The 18,980-nt window shown below is 36.4% G+C and overlaps 1 protein-coding gene across 8 annotated transcripts in view; it reads right to left on the reverse strand.

Annotated features, from left to right (window-relative positions):
* CDK14 (cyclin dependent kinase 14) overlaps window positions 1-18,980 on the reverse strand; it is a 716,891-nt gene that overhangs the window by 269,990 nt on the left and 427,921 nt on the right. For all 8 annotated transcript variants that reach the window (XM_067746465.1, XM_067746464.1, XM_067746468.1 and 5 more), the window contains one exon: window positions 12,929-13,052. In XM_067746465.1, coding sequence (XP_067602566.1) covers window positions 12,929-13,052 — 124 coding nt within the window. The remainder of the gene's footprint in view (window positions 1-12,928; window positions 13,053-18,980) is intronic.

Raw genomic sequence — 18,980 nt, forward strand, 5'->3', positions numbered from 1 at the left:
TATTTTTTTCCCTTTTCTCTTTTTGTGAGTGTGCATGTGTATAATTCTTTGTGTGATTCTGTCTGTATACCTTTGCTTTTACCATTTTTCCTAGGGTTATTTCCAACCATCTTTTTTTCTCTTTTTTAATTACTTTTTAATTTATCTTTACTAATTTTTTATTTTTATTTAAATACCTTTATTTTCTTTATTCCTTCCTTTCCTTCTTTCCTTCTTTTTTCCTTTCCCTCCCTCCCTCCCTCCATCCTTTCCTTCCTTCCTTCCTTTCTTTCTTTCTTTTTTTCTCCATTTGCTTCTGAGCCATGTAGCTGACAGTGTCTTGGTACTCCAGCCAGGTGTCAGGCCTGTGCCTTTGACATCGGAGATCTGAGTTCAGGACAATGATCCACCAGAGACCTCCAGGCTCCATGTAATATCAAATGGCAAAAGCTCTCCCAGAGATCTCCATCTTAATGCTAAGACCCAGATCCACTCAACGACCAGCAATTTACAGAGCTGGACACCCTATGCCAAACAACTAGCAAGACAGGAACACAAAAACACCCATCAGCAGAGAGGCTTCCTAAAATCATAATAAGGTCACAGACACCCCAAAACACACACCGGACGCGGTCCTGCCCACCAGAAAGAAAAGATACAGCCTCATGCACCAGAACACAGGCACCAGTCCCCTCCACCAGGAAGCCTACATAACCCACTGAACCAACTTTAGACACTGGGAGCAGACACCAAAAACAATGGGAACTATGAACCAACAGCCTGCGAAAAGGAAACCCCAGTAAAGTTAAGCAAAATGAGAACACAGAGAAACAGAGAGGAGATGAAGTAGCAGGTAAAAACCAACCAGACCAAACAAATGAAGAGGAAATCGGCAGTCTACCTGAAAAAGAATTCAGAGTAATCATAGTAAAGATGATCCATAATCATGGAAATAGAACAGAAAAGATACAAGAAATGTTTAACAAGGACCCAGAAGAACAAACGAGCAAACAATGATGAACAACACAATAAATTAAATTAAAAATTCTGTAGAAGGAATCAATAGCAGAATAACTGAGGCAGAAGAAAGAATGAGTGATCTCGAATATAAAATAGTGGAAATAACTACTGCAGAGCAGAATAAAGGAAAAAGAATGAAAAGAATTGAGGACAGTCTCAGAGACCTCTGGGACATTAAACTCACCAACATTCGAATTATAGGGGTCCCAGAAGAAGAAGAGAAAAAGAAAGGGACTGACAAAATATTTGAAGAGATCATAGTTGAAAACTTCCCTAATATGAGAAAGGAAACAGTAAGTCAAGTCCAGGAAGCACAGACAGTGCCATACAGGATAAATCCAAGGAGAAACATGCCAAGACACATGTTAATCAAACTATCAAAAATTAAATACAAAGAAAAGGTATCAAAAGCAGCAAGGGAAAAACAACAAATAACACTCAAGGGAATCCCCACAACAGGTGATCTTTCGGCAGAAACTCTGCAAGCCAGAAGGGAGTGGCAGGACATATTTAAAGTGATGAAAGGGAAAAACCTACAACCAAGATTACTCTACCCAGCAAGGGTCTCATTCATATTCGATGGAGAATTTAAAAGCTTTACAGACAAGCAAAAGCTAACAGAATTCAGCACCACGAAACCAGCTTTACAACAAATGCTAAAGGAACTTCTCTAGGTAGGAAACACAAGAGAAAGAAAAGACCTCCAATAACAAGCCCAAAACAATTAAGAAAATGGTAATGGGAACATACATATTGATAATTACCTCAAATGTAAATGGATTAAATGCTCCAAAGATATAGACTGGCTGATGAATACAAAAACAAGACCTGTATATATGCTGTCTACAAGAGACCCAATTCAGACCTAGGGACACATACAGACTGAAAGTGAGAGGATGAAAAAGATGTTCCATGCAAATGGAAATCAAAAGAAAGCTGCAGTAGCAATTCTCATATCAGACAAAACAGACTTTAAAACAAAGACTATTACAAGAGACAAAGAAGGACACTACATAATGATCAAGGGATCATTCCAAGAAGATATAACAATTGTAAATATTTATGTACCCAACATAGGAGCACCACAACAGATAAGGCAGATGCCAACAGCCACAAAAGGGGAAATCGACACTATCACAATCATAGTAGGGGACTTTAACACCCCACCTTCACCAATGGACAGATCATCCAAAAATGAAAATAAATAAGGAAACACAAGCTTTAAATGATACATTAAAGAATATGGACTTAAATGATATTGAAAGGACATTCCATGCAAAAACAACAGAATACACTTTCTTCTCAAGTGTTCATGGAACCTTCACCAGGATACACCATATCTTGAGTCACAAATCAAGCCTCGGTAAATATAAGAAAATTGAAATTGTATCAAGTGTCTTTTCGACCACAATAGTATGAGAGTACATATCATTTACAGGAAAAAAACCTGTAAAAAATACAAATACATGGAGGCTAAACAATACACTACTAAATAACCAAGAGATCACTGAAAAAATCAAAGTGGAAATCAAAAAATTCCTAGAGACAAACAACAATGAAAACACGACAACCCAAAACCTATGGGATGCAGCAAAAGCCGTTCTAAGAGGGAAGTTTATAGCAATACAAGCCTACATCAAGAAACAAGAAAATTCTAAAATAAACATCCTAAACTTACACCTAAAGCAATTAGAGAAAGAAGAACAAAAAAACCCCAAAGTTAGCAGAAGGAAAGAAATCATAAAGATCACATCAGAAATAAACGAAAAAGAAATGAAGGAAACAATAGCAATGATCAGTAAAACTAAAAGCTAGTTGTTTGAGAATATAAACAAAATTGATAAACCATTAGCCAGACTCATCAAGAAAAAAGGGGAGAAGACTCAAATCACTAGAATAATAAATGAAAAAGGAGAAGTAACAACCGACACTGCAGAAATGGAAAGGATCATAAGAGATTACTACAAGCAACTCTATGCCAATTAAATGGACAACCTGGAAGAAATGGACAAATTCTTAGAAAAGCACAACCTTCTGACACTGAACCAGGAAGAAATAGAAAATATAAACAGACCAATCACAAGCACTGAAATTGAAACTGTGATTAAAAATCTTCACACAGGGCTTCCCTGGTGGCACAGTGGTTGAGAGTTGTCCTGCCAATGCAGGGAACATGGTTCGTGCCCCGATCTGGGAAGATCCCACATGCCGCGGAGCGGCTAGGCCAGTGAGCCATGGCCGCTAAGCCTGCGCGTCCAGAGCCTGTGCTCCGCAACGGGAGAGGCCACAACAGTGAGAGGCCCGTGTACCACAAAGAAAAAGTCTTCAAACAAACAAAAGCCCAGGAGCAGATGGCTTCACAGGCGAATTCTAACAAACATTTAGAGAAGAGCTAACACCTATCCTTCTCCAACTCTTCCAAAATATAGCAGAGGGAGGAAAACTCCCAAACTCATTCTACGAGGCCACCATCACCCTGATACCAAAACCAGACAAAGATGTCACAAAGAAAGAAGACTACAGGCGAATATCACTGATGAACATAGATGCTAAAATCCTCAACAAAATACTAGCAAACAGAATCCAACAGCACATTATACGGATCATACACCATGATCAAGTGGGGTTTATTCCAGGAATGCAAGGATTCTTCAATATACGCAAATCAATCAACGTGATACACCATATTAACAAATTGAAGGAGAAAAACCATATAATCGTCTCAATAGATGCAGAAAAAGCTTTCCACAAAATTCAACACCCATTAATGATAAAAACCCTGCAGAAAGTAGGCATAGAGGGAACTTACCTCAACATAATAAAGCCCACATATGACAAACCCACAGCCAACATTGTTCTCAATAGTGAAAAACTGAAAGCATTTCCACTAAGATCAGGAAAAAGACAAGGTTGCCCACTCTCACTACTCTTATTCAACATAGTTTTGGAACTTTTAGCCACAGCAATCAGAGAAGAAAAAGAAATAAAAGGAATCCAAATCGGAAAAGAAGAAGTGAAGCTGTCACTGTTTGCAGATGACATGATACTATACAAAGAGAATCCTAAAGATGCTACTACCAGAAAACTACTAGAGCTAATCAATGAATTTGGTAAAGTAGCAGGATTCAAAATTAATGCACAGAAATCTCTTGCATTCCTATACACTAATGATGAAAAATATGAAAGAGAAATTAAGGAAACACTTCCATTTACCATTGCAACAAAAAGAATAAAATACCTGGGAATAAAGCTACCTAAGGAGACAAAAGACCTGTATGCTGAAAATTGTAAGACACTGATAAAGAAATTAAAGATGAAACAAACAGATGGAGAGATACACCATGTTCTTAGATTGGAAGAATCAACATTATGAAAATGACTATACTACCCAAAGCGATCTACAGATTCAATGCAATCCCTATCAAACTACCAATAGCATTTTTCACGGAAATAGGAGAAGAAAACTGCACAATTTGTATGGAAACATGAAAGACTCCAAATAGCCAAAGCAATCTTGAGAAAGAGAAACGGAGCAGGAAGAATCAGGCTCCCAGATTTCAGACTATACTACAAAGCTACAGTAATCAAGACAGTATGGTACTGGCACAAAAACAGAAATATAGATCAATGCAACAGGATAGAAAGCCCAGAAATAAACCCATGCACCTATGGTCACCTTATTTGTATTAAAGGAGGCAAGAATATACAATGGAGAAAAGACAGCCTCTTCAATAAGTGGTGCTGGGAAAACTGGACAGCTACATGTAAAAGAATGAAATTAGAACACTCCCTAACACCATACACAAAAATAAACTCAAAATTGATTAGAGACCTAAATGTAAGGCCAGACACTATAAAACTCTTAGAGGAAAACATAGTCAGAACACTCTATGACATAAATCACAGCAAGATCCTTCTTGACCCACCTCCTAGAGAAATGGAAATAAAAACAAAAATAAATAAATGGAACCTAATGAAACTTAAAACCTTTCGCACAGTGAAGGAAACCATAAATAAGATGAAAAGACAACCCTCAGAATGGGAGAAAATATTTGTAAATGAAGAAAGTGTAAAAGGATTAATCACCAAAATTTATAAGCAGCTTATGCAGCTCAATATTAAAAGAACAAACAATCCAATCTAAAAATGGGCAGAAGACCTTAATAGACATTTCTCTGAAGAAGACATACAGATGGCCAACAAACACATGAAAGAATGCTCAACATCACTAATCATTAGAAAAATGCAAATCAAAACTACAATGAGGTATCACCTAACACCAGTCAGAATGGCCATCACCAAAAAATCTACAAAGAATAAATTCTGGAGAGAGTGTGGAGAAAAGGGAAAACTCTTGCACTGTTGGTAGGACATACATTGATACAGCCACTATGGAGAACAGTATGGAGGTTCCTTAAAAAACTAAAAATAGAACTACCATATGACCCAGCAATCCCACTACTGGGCATATACCCTGAGAAAACCATAATTCAAAAAGAGTCATGTACCACAATGTTCATTGCAGCTTTATGTACAATAGCGAGGGCATGGAAGCCACCTAAGTGTTCACTGACAGATGAAGGATAAAGAAGATGTGGCATATACATACAATGGAATATTACTCAGCAATAAAAAGAAACGAAATTGAGTTATTTGTAGTGAGTTGGATTGACCTAAAGTCTGTCATACAGAGGGAAGGAAGTCAGAAAGAGAAAAACAAACACCGTATGCTAACATATATATGGAATCTAAAAAAAAAAGGAAAAAAATGGTTCTAAAGAACCTAGGGGCAGGACAGGAATAAAGATGCAGATGTAGAGAATGGACTTGAGGACACGGGGAGGGAGAAGGGTAAGCTGGGATGATGTGAGAGAGTGGCATGAACTTATACATACTACAAATGTAAAATAGATAGCTAGTGGGAAGCAGCCGCATAGCACAGGGAGATCAGCTCGGTGCTTTGTGACCATCTAGAGGGGTTGGATCGGGAGAGTGGGAGCGAGATGCAAGACTGAGGAGATATGCGGATATATGGATATGTATAGCTGATTCACTTTGTTATAAAGCAGAAACTAACACACTGCTGTAAAGCAATTATACTCCAATAAAGATCTTTAAAAAAAAAGAAAGTATACATGCACCACAATGTTCATTGTAGCACTATTTACTGTAGCTAAGACGTGGAAACAACCTAAATGTCCACTGACAGAGGAATGGATAAAGAAGATATGGCACATATATACAATGGAATATTACTCAGCCATAAAAAGAATAGAATAATGCCATTTGCAGCAACGCAGATGCAACTAGAGATTATTATACTAAGTGAAGTAAATCAGGAAAAGAAAGACAAATATCATATGATATCACTTACATGTGAAATCTAAAATATTACACAAATGAACTTATTTACAAAACAAAAACAGACTCACAGACATAGAGAACAGACTTTTGGTTGCCAAGGAGGAGGGGGTTGGGGGATAGATGGTCTGCGAGTTTGGGATTAGCAGATCCAAACTATTATATATAGAACGGATAAACAAGGTCCTACTGTAAAGCACAGGGAACTATATTCAATATCCTGTTTTAAACCATAATGGAAAAGAATATGAAAAAGAATGTATATATATGTATAACTGAATCACTTTGTGTACAGTAGAAATTAACACAACATTGTAAATCAACTATACTTCAATGAAATAAATTTTTAAAAAATAAAGTCCATTTAAATGGAGGAAAAGCACAGGTATGTTAACATACCTGGGAAAAGTTACATTATGATAACACAAAACAGAAAGAACGATATAATGAAATGTCATCAACATCCCTTTTGAATCCAAGAAAACTTCTGAATGGATGAGCGGGGATATTAAACAAGATTTAAATAATGACGCTAAGTGATATTTCATGATCCTAGAGAAGACAATTTGAAGTATCAACACTCCTTTTCAAAAGGGTTACTACATCTTTAAAATAATGAGTCATGGGGATTAACTTTAATTCACATGTTAATCAAATTATTTCTAACATGGAATGTTGATAATGTATTTGATACATTTTAAGACATGTACATTTTGATTTGGAATTTTAATGAAGCCCAGAAAAATTAGGTAGAAAAACAGCCCTTTCTTTGGTTCATATTGTAGCACAAATTATTATAAAAATATTCTTCAGTTTTCAGAGCTTCATGAAAGCAACTGCCTAAACTTTGCATTAAAACTGCTTATGTTAAAATTCAAAGGACCTTTCTAAAAGTAGATTGATACCTCACGTTAGACAATAAAGATATTTTTGCTAATAGAAATTATATTCTAAACCAAATATACAGTAAAGTTGAATCCTACCAGTCAAAGCATGGTTAGTTATATCTAACATTTAATTTATAACTATGGCTTCAATGGTGAATTTTATAGGCTAACGATAAAAAATAGTTAAAGGTTTGTAATTTGGGGACTAAGAGGCTTTTATTCAGAGACTTTATATTTATCACACAGACAGACTCTACTCTGCATCTGAAAGCAGTTGGTTTCTTTCTGTTTTCTACTATTCCCTACATGAATTCTGAGAGACACATTACAAACAAACCCTGCACTCACCATGGCCTCTGCAGTTACATCTCTGGTGTGTTCTGCAAATTAATCTAAAATGTGATTTACAATAACTCCTTTTTCAAATTAAGACAAGGAACAGCCTGGAGGAGGAAACTACCAACATTAGGAAGGTAACATTTTAGACCTCTGGTGGGAAAGAGACCTGTGTAATTTTACTTGATTAAAACCACAGAGCTGTTTAACTTGGTTCCTACATTAGGAAAGCCAGTAAAATAAGCCAAGACCTTAAATGCTTACATTACAGAGTTTGCACTGTCTCTTTTTTTCAGGGGCAAATTTAACCCAGCTGTCTTTCCATGTAGCAAGGCCCTGACCCCTAAAAATAGCAGAAGAATGGCTGGAAAATGTGGGTGACACAATCATCAACATCTTGCAAGAACTGCAGAAAGCTGCAATTCTACAGACTCATCTATTTTGTTTTCATCTCATTTACATGGAAAAATACCTTTAAGTTTTCATACTATCATGCTGCAAATGAACATTAACTTCTTGGTGAGCTTATTTATGCATTTACTTGTCACACTACGATAATTTTCTTTTAATGTGATCTCAACACATATCATAAAAGTGTGGCTCTCATCTACTTGAATTTCTAGAAGCCAGAATAAAAAAATTAGACCATAGAAAGGGATGGTATAGCCTTGATTATGGATTCAATTGACTGATTTTTATCCAACAGTGAATATCTGATCATTAGAAAATAAGTTAATAATTTCAGAAATGTACAACATAAAAAAACAACTCTGAGAAGAATCTTAGAAAGTATCTGTTCAATGCACTTATTTTTTAGTTGAGGAGTATAAGCTCAGAGGGGATAAATGACTTCCTAAAAGTCATAAGCTAGTTATAGACAGAGCCAGGTCTCCTAATTCAAGGCTCAACACACTGATTTCAACAATAGTACAACCAGACAATCATTTAAGGTCTGCAGAGTAGGAACTTCAAATCTTATACAACTTTTCTACATGTTTACGTTCACTCAGTGATATTTATTTCTGCAGCTTTAGGCTATAAATATAATACCAAGCAGATATGTAGAGCCAATGTATAATAGCCTCAAAGCAATCCTGAGGCTCCAACGCCATCTGAAGTCATCTAATTCCATCTGCACTCTTGACTATGCCAGGACACGCCAGCACTGATGAAGAGAAAATTAATTTGTAAACTGTTGGTTTGCTAAAGCGAATCAAGCAGAAATTAGTAAATTCACTAGTAATTAGTAAATTAGTGGGTCTTAGTCTTTACATTAATACTCAATTTTGTTATGCATATTGTTTCTTCATTCAACCAATATTTACTGAGCATCTCCTATGATCTAAACATAGCACAGACAACAGTGAGCAAGACAGGACCTCCCTGGTGGCCCAGTGGCTGAGACTCTGCGCTCCCAATGCAGAGGGCCTGGGTTCCATCCCTGGTCAGGGAAATAGATCCCCCATGCATACTGCAACTAAAGATCCCTCATGCTGCAATGAAGATCCCGCATGCCACAACTAAGACCCAGCACAGCCAAATAAATAAATAAATATAAGAGTGAGCAAGACAGGCCATGTCCCTGCCCTCATGGAATTTACAATCAAGTAGCAGAAGCAGAAAATTAACCAATAAACAAATGACAAAATAATTTTAGTGTGCCATAAATGCTACTGAAGAAGTTGAACTGGGTGATCATGGTGGTAAAATTCTGTTTTTGGAAAGGTGGTCTTTTTGAACAGGTAACATATGATCTATGATATGTGTGATGAGAAAGAGGCAGCCACGTGAGAAGCAGGAAGAACAGTATTCCAGGCAAAGGGAAAGGCTAAGTAAGAGGCTCTGATGTGGGAATGCGTTTGGCGTTTGGTTGTACTACAGTAGGCAAGGAGGAGCAAGGTAGTGAAGACATAGGCTGGGTAAGGGATTTGAAATAGTTTTTCCCAAAAATAATGTAAACACGAACCCTTTTTTAGAAATGAGTCTAAACACTACACAATTTTATTATCTTATTATATACAGGCGGGACAAACTTCTGCATTAGGAAAGCCATAGTGATTCTAAATCATGTGTAATTTACTTATTTTTACATGCATATAGAAAACAAGTCTCAGGTAAGTGCTTAAATATGATTTTGTTTACAAGGAAAAAAAAATAGTACAGCATTTTGATCACCTGGAATTCAGAACTGCATTCCGTTTAAACATGAATGGGTCTATGGATACATTATCATTTGGTTTACCTTGTCCAGCAGGTAAAATCTCCAAAGGACTAAGGCTGAAATCACTCATTACTACTGAATTAGTCAAATGACAAAATGTTCTTTAAATTATGTGATGCATTTTTTTGGTATTAGTGCAATCTATTTTCGTAGCACGAGTGTCATATTTGTCATATGTATAAAATACATAGAATGGTTAATAATTTCCTATAATTATTAATATATAAATATATACAATGAACAATAATTTACTGGAAGATTAGGCAGGTCTGTAAGGTAAAATATCTATGTATATAAATACAAAGATCCTGGGCCACCTGAAATTGAAGGATGTGGATCAAGCATCTGAATTCCAGTTTTGTGAGCAGCTACCGTCATATAATCAAGCCTGTGAGAATTTCTAACCCTCTCTGAAACTCACGTCTCTCTCAAAAGTATAGGTTACTATACATTACTAGGTTTAAGAGACAATGAAACAAGAACTTCTAAGCGTCTGGCACACAGAATAAACTTCTCCCTCCCCCCATATATTTCCTCTAATAAAAACAGTAGCATCAAAGATACAGGAATTATACTCATACAGATTTCATTTGTACCTCTGAATCAAAATTTTATGATATTTGTCACATAAGAGATAGGGGTAGGACAAAGGAACTGCTGCTAAAGCTCTTTACACATCAAACCTGAATTAAGACCTAGTGTTTCTAATTGTTCTGCTGCCTGGAACCGTCCCATTTTGACTGTCTAGCTCCTCCATCTCAGACTGTGTTTCCTTCATCTCAGACACAAACACGTGCCCAACCGCAGTAAATCACAGTTAATCGCATGTCTTAAATTAAAAGACAAAAATGATGCACAATTGGGAGAAATTGTCAGTTGGTGAATGAGTCTCCCTCATTACACTTCGTACACAGGATGCATGCCAAGTCTGTGTTCCAGGCAAGAAGATTCAGTCTATGACACTGAGGTACAACCTTTGTGCAGAGCAGTCTGGTCCAAAGAATCAAATGCTTTAAAACACGCAACGCTGTAATTGCAGCATATATGGAACATTCAATACAGGACTGTGCATAATCATGAACAATTAGAAGGAACCAAAATTCACTGATGAGGGACTCAATAAAAAGACTAGGTCTTGGCTATTAAAGGAAAAATTTATGCTGTTACAAATGATTTTTTCATATTGAATAACAGGAGAAAATGTCCATGAAATATTCTTATGTGAAAACTGCTTACAAAACAACGTTTCTTTTTTTTTTTTTCAGGATTATATAATTGATGGAAGAAGCAAGAAAAGAGAGAGAGAAGGAGGAGAAAGACACTGGGAAAATATACAACAAAAATGTTAACATTTGTTATCTCTGAATTGGTCATACTTTCTAAATTTTCTAATTTTCTAAAAAAATCTTTCTAAGTTGTTTAAAATTACACTTGAATTTATCTCTGAATCTATTGCAAAATGTCAGTTTTAAAGATCCATAAGAATCTTTTAAGGTGAACTTTCCTATTATAATAAAAACGTCATCGTAAAATTAAAAAATAATCCCCCAGTAAGCACTTAGATACAATTCTATTATTTCCTTGGTTATACAGACAAAATAAACTTTGTAAAAATGTATTCTATAAATACACAAGAAAACCATGTTCAGCAAAATTAAACGTTCAATACAATAATTTATTCCAACATATACCTTATATTAACATATTAGAAAAAAATCATTATAAATTCTTACTAATTTAATAGTAATACCGACAAACTATAAAATATGTTCACAGCAAACCCAACAGCCTTGAATTTGAGGAACTGAAAATCTTCTCTCTTCCACCCACCTACTCTCCCATTATTTTCTACACTGTAATAGAAAGACTTTACATCTAGCCACCTAGTATTATTCTGATGCTAAAATCTGACAGCAAACAACATATACACACACACAAATAAGATGAGAACAAATAAAGTTTTGCAGTATATCACCAATCATGCTAACTTTTGTTTCATTTCAATTTTAGAAGAAAAGAATATAAAAAACCCAAGAGTAGAGTCATTCCAAAGGTACTGATCAGTCTACTAACCTTGAAATAAGAAATAAACATTTCCTGCTCTCTTTTATTTCTCAGGGGCTGGGGTGGGAAAAGATAATCATATTTCGGTAAAAGCCCATATCTCAACCTCAGGCGTCTTTGTGTCCCAAGGGTAATATTTCCATTCCATTCTTAATGGAACAAATTTCTAATCAGAATATGTATTCAAAAATAATTGAGGCAATGCAATGTCAACACATCATGCTGCCATCAGCGTTCCTGGTGCTGGGAATTGACTTGGCACACTCTGGTGTGACAGGGAGTCAGGGCAGTGCAAACACATCAGACATGATGATGAAGTGAGGGGAGCCAGCAAGGACAACACAACAGCTCTGCTCCTCTTTGGGTGCTTAAGTCAGTGTTGGATGAAAGCTTCTAAGCTGTAAGAGGCCAACCTTAAAACCTTTAAGGAAGGGATGACTTTTAATGGATCCAGGCCAGGACCTCAACTTTTAAATCAGCATCAGTGTCTACTTTTATAAAGTTATTAAGAATTTTTCAAACAACAGTCACTTTCAGAAAGGTTAACACTGCCCCTAGATTTTTAAATTATTAAAATCTCAGGACAACATACACTACTGAATATATTTTGTGATGCTCTGAAACAGTTCCAAGGTTTAAATCCAGGCTTCTTCAAGTTTGACAATATATTGGTAGTTGTTGAAGCCGGGTGATGGGTAATGGGGCTCCTTATCGTATCCTTCTATTTTTGACTGTGCTTGACATTTTCACAATAGAAAATGGAAAAAATAGATTTCTTTCAATGTATTTTATATTCAAAATTTTACTGACTTTTCCTTGGGAAATATATGAGATCTGATTTGTGCTTATGATTATTTAATGCTTTAACAAGCAATGTGGATTTTTAAAAAATCTACCAAGCATGATGTTGATCATAAAAAAAATTTTTTTTTCACTCCTGAAAAAATGTTACCAGGATCTGGAATGATAGAAGAAGTGCACCTAAACAAATGCAGTGCCACCATCTGCCTGGCATTCTCACAGTGTGACAAAATAGACTGGTAATTAACTGCTTTCCTACCGAAATCTGCCAGCTTTAACTCCCCCGTGTCACTGATCAGAAGGTTCTGTGGTTTCAGGTCTCTGTGCAAAATATAACGCTGGTGGATGTAAGACAGCCCTCGCAGCAACTGAAATAAAAACAACTGAAAAAATAGGGAGACAAAAGTTAAAATCTGAACACAGACAAATGCCAGTTTCTACATACAGTCTGCCAAGTACTTGTGTTTAGTGAAAATGGGTACCCATCACTGAATTTCCTACCAAACTATTTAACCAGAATTTGCATAGGGTATGGAAATTCCTAATTCATTAAGAAGTAAATCTGAAAATTTCTAACAACCTATTATGTCAACCCAGAGTGATACCTCCTCAGCCAGAAAGATCTATAATCCAATCTGTGTTCTATAAATTAAGCACAATGTAAAGAATCATTTTTTAAATAATATTTTATTTCTTCAGGTCTAAATTGATGCTTGAGACAGAGGAAAAAAAATCTATCCAGAATATTATAAAAAGAAGCAGAATTTTTTACTAAGTTTATGTAAATGTGCATGTATTCAATTCCATAGAAATGACATAAACATGGTACCCAAGGATTCACCCATTAACATGCTTTAAGGAATGGAAAGATAAGATGATTTCAAGTAATTAAAACAAAAACAGTCACATGGTCCAATTATTACTGGATTGTAATTATATTGCTTTTGCATATATGGCCATAGAGATTAGGCTGTTGCCTAAAGACAGACAGGTACCTTCACTAATTACAGAACAGACCCACCCTAAAGGGAAAGGAAACACAGAAAACAGAGAAATCAAGAATTCAAGAGCAATGGTTTTATAAGAAATAATTTTAAGAAGTGACTGATGGCCTTCCCTGTTTAGTTTCATATTGGATCCTATCAAATGTTCCCAATTTTGATAACAAAAAATGTGAGTCACTAGGCTTTCCAATATTTATAAAAATGTTTATAAAAAAGAGACTATCTTTAAACAATTTACTTGCCAAAATAATTCTAATTGACATAGTTTTTAAAAATCAATCTCCTAAAACAAAAATAAAAACAAAAGGTTTTTTTTTTGCATGTGGGATCTTCCCTAACTAGGGCACAAACCCGTATCCCCTGCATCGGCAGGCGGACTCCCAACCACTGCGCCATCAGGGAAGCCCAAAACAAAAGGTTTTAAGTGCCATCAATACCGGAGTCTATGTAATCAGCTGGTAACAAAATGCAGTTTCAGGGAAATTTTAAATGAATTAGATGCCAAGTGTGGGCAGTATAAGGATTCCAGGATCTTCAAATGAAAAGACTGGCAACTCCTTGAGGGCCCTGGAAGCTAGCATTTCTGGAATATTTTCCAACTAACTAGGGGCTCTGAAAGCCAAGTAAATTTTTTAGAGAGTGGATACCTTGAAATAACAGTAGATGAATTCATTTCAAAATCTCTGTATGTGATAATATGCTGTGGAGCAGTGAAGGCCTCGGATCATTATTTCCAGAATCTAAGTACCAGAAACTAAAAACCTGTTCTGTGTTAGCCTGGATTAAATTACTGGCTCAAGAACCTCGGGAAGCAAATGTCTCCTGGACTCCTCTTTTCAATCCTTTCTGTGTAGCAGATGGAAAGACTTAACGCCATCACCAGCAGCTTCCAGCCTCGTTCCTCACTTCTAATACCCCCTGCATCCTGAAGCCGAAAGCTTACAATTTCTAAGAAAATCCATATCCCTTCAGTTTAGAAGGGAGAAAGGATGAGCAAATAAAGCCGCTTTGTGTTTTCAAAATCTTTTCATCAATCAATCAATCACAGAGGCAGACCACATAACAAACTTAATTTCAAAAATAAACTGATTTTGAAAAGAAAGTTTGCATTCTGCAAGGTGCCAGCAGAGACTTACCAGACTGCGATTATCTATTTAACCACAGCAACACATCTTAGTTGAACAAGCAATGACACAAAGTGCCAGCTGCCGTTCTATGCATCATAGAATACGAACTCATTTGATCTCTGTAATAATTTTAGTGGTGAAGGTACCACTATTAAATCTGTATTAGTGATGAGGAAACTGGGATCAGTTTAAGTGGCAGAGCCAGGACTCAAACCCAACAAGTTTGACTCCAAACTCCATGCCCTTAACCACTCTACTATAGGAATCTTGGCCAGAACATAAGTAGGGAGTGTTGATATAGAAGCTGCTTCCTCCAACTAACAGGATAAAGTCTGGGCATCTAACAGCATGGCCTTCGAGGCTGCTGCGCTGAGCCCTGATTCCAGCTGGGTGCCCAGGCATCATCACTCTACATTCCCTGACTCCAAGCAGTCTCACGCACGCCCATACACAGAGCATACTGCTCTTCAGCCCTTTACCTTTGTTCTTACCTATTCTCTGACAGAAAAGCGCTGTCTCACCTTTGCCTGCTAATCTCCATGTATTTCTTAGGTCTCTCCTCAAAAACCACTCCTCCCTGGAGGCTTTCCTGACCCTAGGCCTTCCCTCTCCCTACAGGTCTGTGTGAGGGGTTCCTCCTCTGTGCTCCTGGGGCAGCCGCTACATCTGTCTATTGCAGTTATGGTATTACCCTATCTCCCTCAGACTGTGTGCCTTAACTACCTTCCTAACCTGGGTCCACAGCTGACACTCATATACCAGTAATGTGATGACTGAACAGAATTTAGGCACAGCTGGAGGAAGTAGATACAGAAATAACAGACGCCTGGAATGGGAGTCTCTAGAAGCTAAGGGTAGAAGTGGGTAGATCAAGCAGTCCCAAAGGGCTCTTCTTTTAATACCTTTACCAATTAGTGAAAATATATAATCCTCATGCTAATCCAGAAGCTATTCAAATAGGGTAGCGTATTAAAGAGGATTAAGACAATCAGTGATAGGAAAGGATGCAACCACACACTCCAACTGAAGTTGTATACATGACAAACTAAGCCCCAAACAAGACAAGTAGAACCCCAAACATTAAGTTGGAGCCACAAACAAATTTTTAAATCTTTGATCAATGCACAAAGAACAAATCCCCACAGAATAAATTCATTCAGGATTTACTAAGTGCCAACCATGTGCCAGGTGCTGTCATGTAAGAGGGATGCAAAGATGAACAGGATATAAGATGTAGTCCCTGGACTCGAGGAACTCACAGCCCACTGGGTATGACAGACACATAAACAGACAACTACCACCTAAAGAGGTCTGCACTGTGACAGCAACGTGAACTGAGTGTACTGAAGGCACAGAGGAGGGAGGAAACTTGTCACTCTGAAAACAGAATTCATTACACATAAAATTTTAATAGGAAAACAAGCATTCACTAGATGCACAAGATGAAGTGATGCATTATATGACAAACCTCTTGCTGTTCTGAGGGAAAAAATTGAGGAGACCAAGCAAGCAGATCACTAAGAAGACAAATTAAGAAGAAATTTTTAAATAAATGAAAAGAAGACAATATATGAAATAGTAAAATGATCAATGCACCATCATAATAGTAATGGTGGCAAGGGGGCAACAGTATACTTCACTGAAACCATTAGTAAACTTGGTGTTTTAGAAATAACATTTTAATGTGTTTAACAGAAAATATACTGCTAGCTAGGGGTGGGAAGGCCACAAGGAATTAGCACTGAGTTTAATAGAATGTCCCATGGAATATTCTTTGGGAGTGTTTTGAGAAAGGCAAGTCTTGGGCATTTCTTCCTTTAGGCAAATAGGCAAGTATCTAACTTGCCCATGTAAATTTTTCAGAAAGCCACTTCACATGGTTGTTGTATAAATCACCACGTAACAAGCTATATTTGATCTCTGTGAAAACCAGAGGATACCATGAAAACAAGAAGGACCACCAAAGAGGGGGCCACATGCAGAGAAAGAGTAAAAATCAGCTTTGCTACTCGCTAATAAAACTTGGTGAACATCAATGCAATCTCGGGTACTGAGAAAAAAGGAAGGGAGAGTAATACTAATTGAAGGCTTACACTCATTTAAAGGCTGTTTTAAGTAATTTTACATATATTTTATAATCCTGTATTTTTCCTTTTCTTTTAAACAAATGAGAAAACTAAAGTTCTAAAAGCATGAGAAACTTAAAGTCATCCAACCATCACACAGCACTTGTGAACTTTCCACTACACTTCATTATCTTAAATGAGGTTGATGCTTACTAAACGCATGGATGGATACAGTTATACACCCAATATAATCAAAGTGCTCTGATTAAGTGAACCCAAGTTTGTAAGCCTCAATTAGCATATTATGTAATGAGCATATGATTCCTGAATGTCTATTTTTGCTACTTAAAATCCTCTTAGAAATAAATAACATGGCAGAAGACAGCTTTATGTCCTGAAGCTGATAAACTAACATATTTTCATTTCTATCTTCTTATTTTTCTACTGTAGTAGCCATAAGGTCTTCCTAAGAATACCTTGTCCCCTCAGGATATTCTATTCAACTTTATAAAAGGAGATATCTTCAAATCCTACAGTATGATCACTGAAGAGTTACACTCTAGTTCGAATATGTTCACTTTTTGCAATAAGAATCCCCATGGGAAAATGCCTTAAATAGCAACGATACGATGAACAGGGACACTTCTACCAGCAGCAGATCTATCTATAGCCACGTTGTCTTGCCATCCCCCGCAGAAAGCAGCTCATATTCTCAGGGCCATGGCATATACTTCTTGGGAATATCCTTTAATACTCCTTCTATTCCCTTCTGAAACTCTTTAGACTTTAAGTAGGTAAAGAATATGAAGATAAGGCTTTTTATCAAAACATTTAGAGCAAGCTGGTAAAAAGCACACACACACATCACTAGACTTAATGTATTTGTTACTCAAAAGAATTATTGCCACTTGCAGTGAGCAACAAATTTTATACTCCTCCACCCCCGTCAAAGTCTAAAGATGTATGATCAGATGCTCTTTGTCTCAATGCTTACAGTCATGAGATTCCATGAATGGTCTGAAATCCAGGCATTATTTAATAAATGTGGTTCCATTTAATATGAGACTAAGCACAGTGAACATCTTGCAGATTTTCCAGGCTTGGGTCAACTATCTTCAAGGGATGTCCACGGTCTCTTAGGGCTTATTAGAGTGATTAGCAATGCAACCTATGCCTTATGGCACAGCAGCAATTCTTACAAAGAGAGTTAGTTAAGCTACTTTTCTGTCACCTGGGGACCAAGTTTAAATCTTTGTATCTTAGGTTTTTCACCTTAAAAATGAGATTGTCTCAGATGCCCTTAATATTCATTCATGCTGTAAAACTGTATCCTTTCATTTTATGAATAACAGAAATAGAAGGGACTCTACAAATTGAGCAGCTGTAATAACCGCCATTTACTAAATACCAGTAAATTAATCCTTCCAACACTTCTGCTAGGCAGATACTATTATCTTTATTTCACAGATAGAGAAATAAAGGCTCAGAGAAACTAAATGAATTGGGAAAAGGGACCCACAGCAAGTGTAGTAGAGGTAGTAGAGACAGTTCCCATTTTTGTCTTGCTCTGACACCCACAATTTAAAATACTGCTACCCCAAAACCATGTATACTATTTGATTAAAGTAGTTACACATTGTGTGGATCCAAGGCTAGAAAATGTGACAGTGGCAAATAAACCAAAGTTGTACATGGCTAATACATGCTTCAAATAATATGCTCCATGTTTAGCACCACATCATTTAAAAATCCACAGGATGCACAAACATTAAATTACTCATGCATCAAACTTTCTAGAAATGAAAAATAATTAGAAAATTTGAGTCCTCAAAATATCTACTGAATGTAAAAATACATTAAAATATGCATCAGATAATGATTTTACTGCAATACTAGGTCTTCTTCAACTTTCAAAAGAATGATTCATTCCATTTAGTTGAGTTTCAAATTTGCAAATACCTAATGCAAATATCAAATCATAATTTGTAATACAATGTACATAATACATTCCCAAATAGTTTATATTTTACAAAACATCATTGCAATTTTATGTGTTGAATTTTTTCAAAAGAATACTAAGAAGGTTATATGGAGATATAAGGGAGATAGAAATA

This window comes from Pseudorca crassidens, chromosome 8, assembly GCF_039906515.1.
Source record: "Pseudorca crassidens isolate mPseCra1 chromosome 8, mPseCra1.hap1, whole genome shotgun sequence".
Lineage (NCBI taxonomy): Eukaryota > Metazoa > Chordata > Mammalia > Artiodactyla > Delphinidae > Pseudorca > Pseudorca crassidens.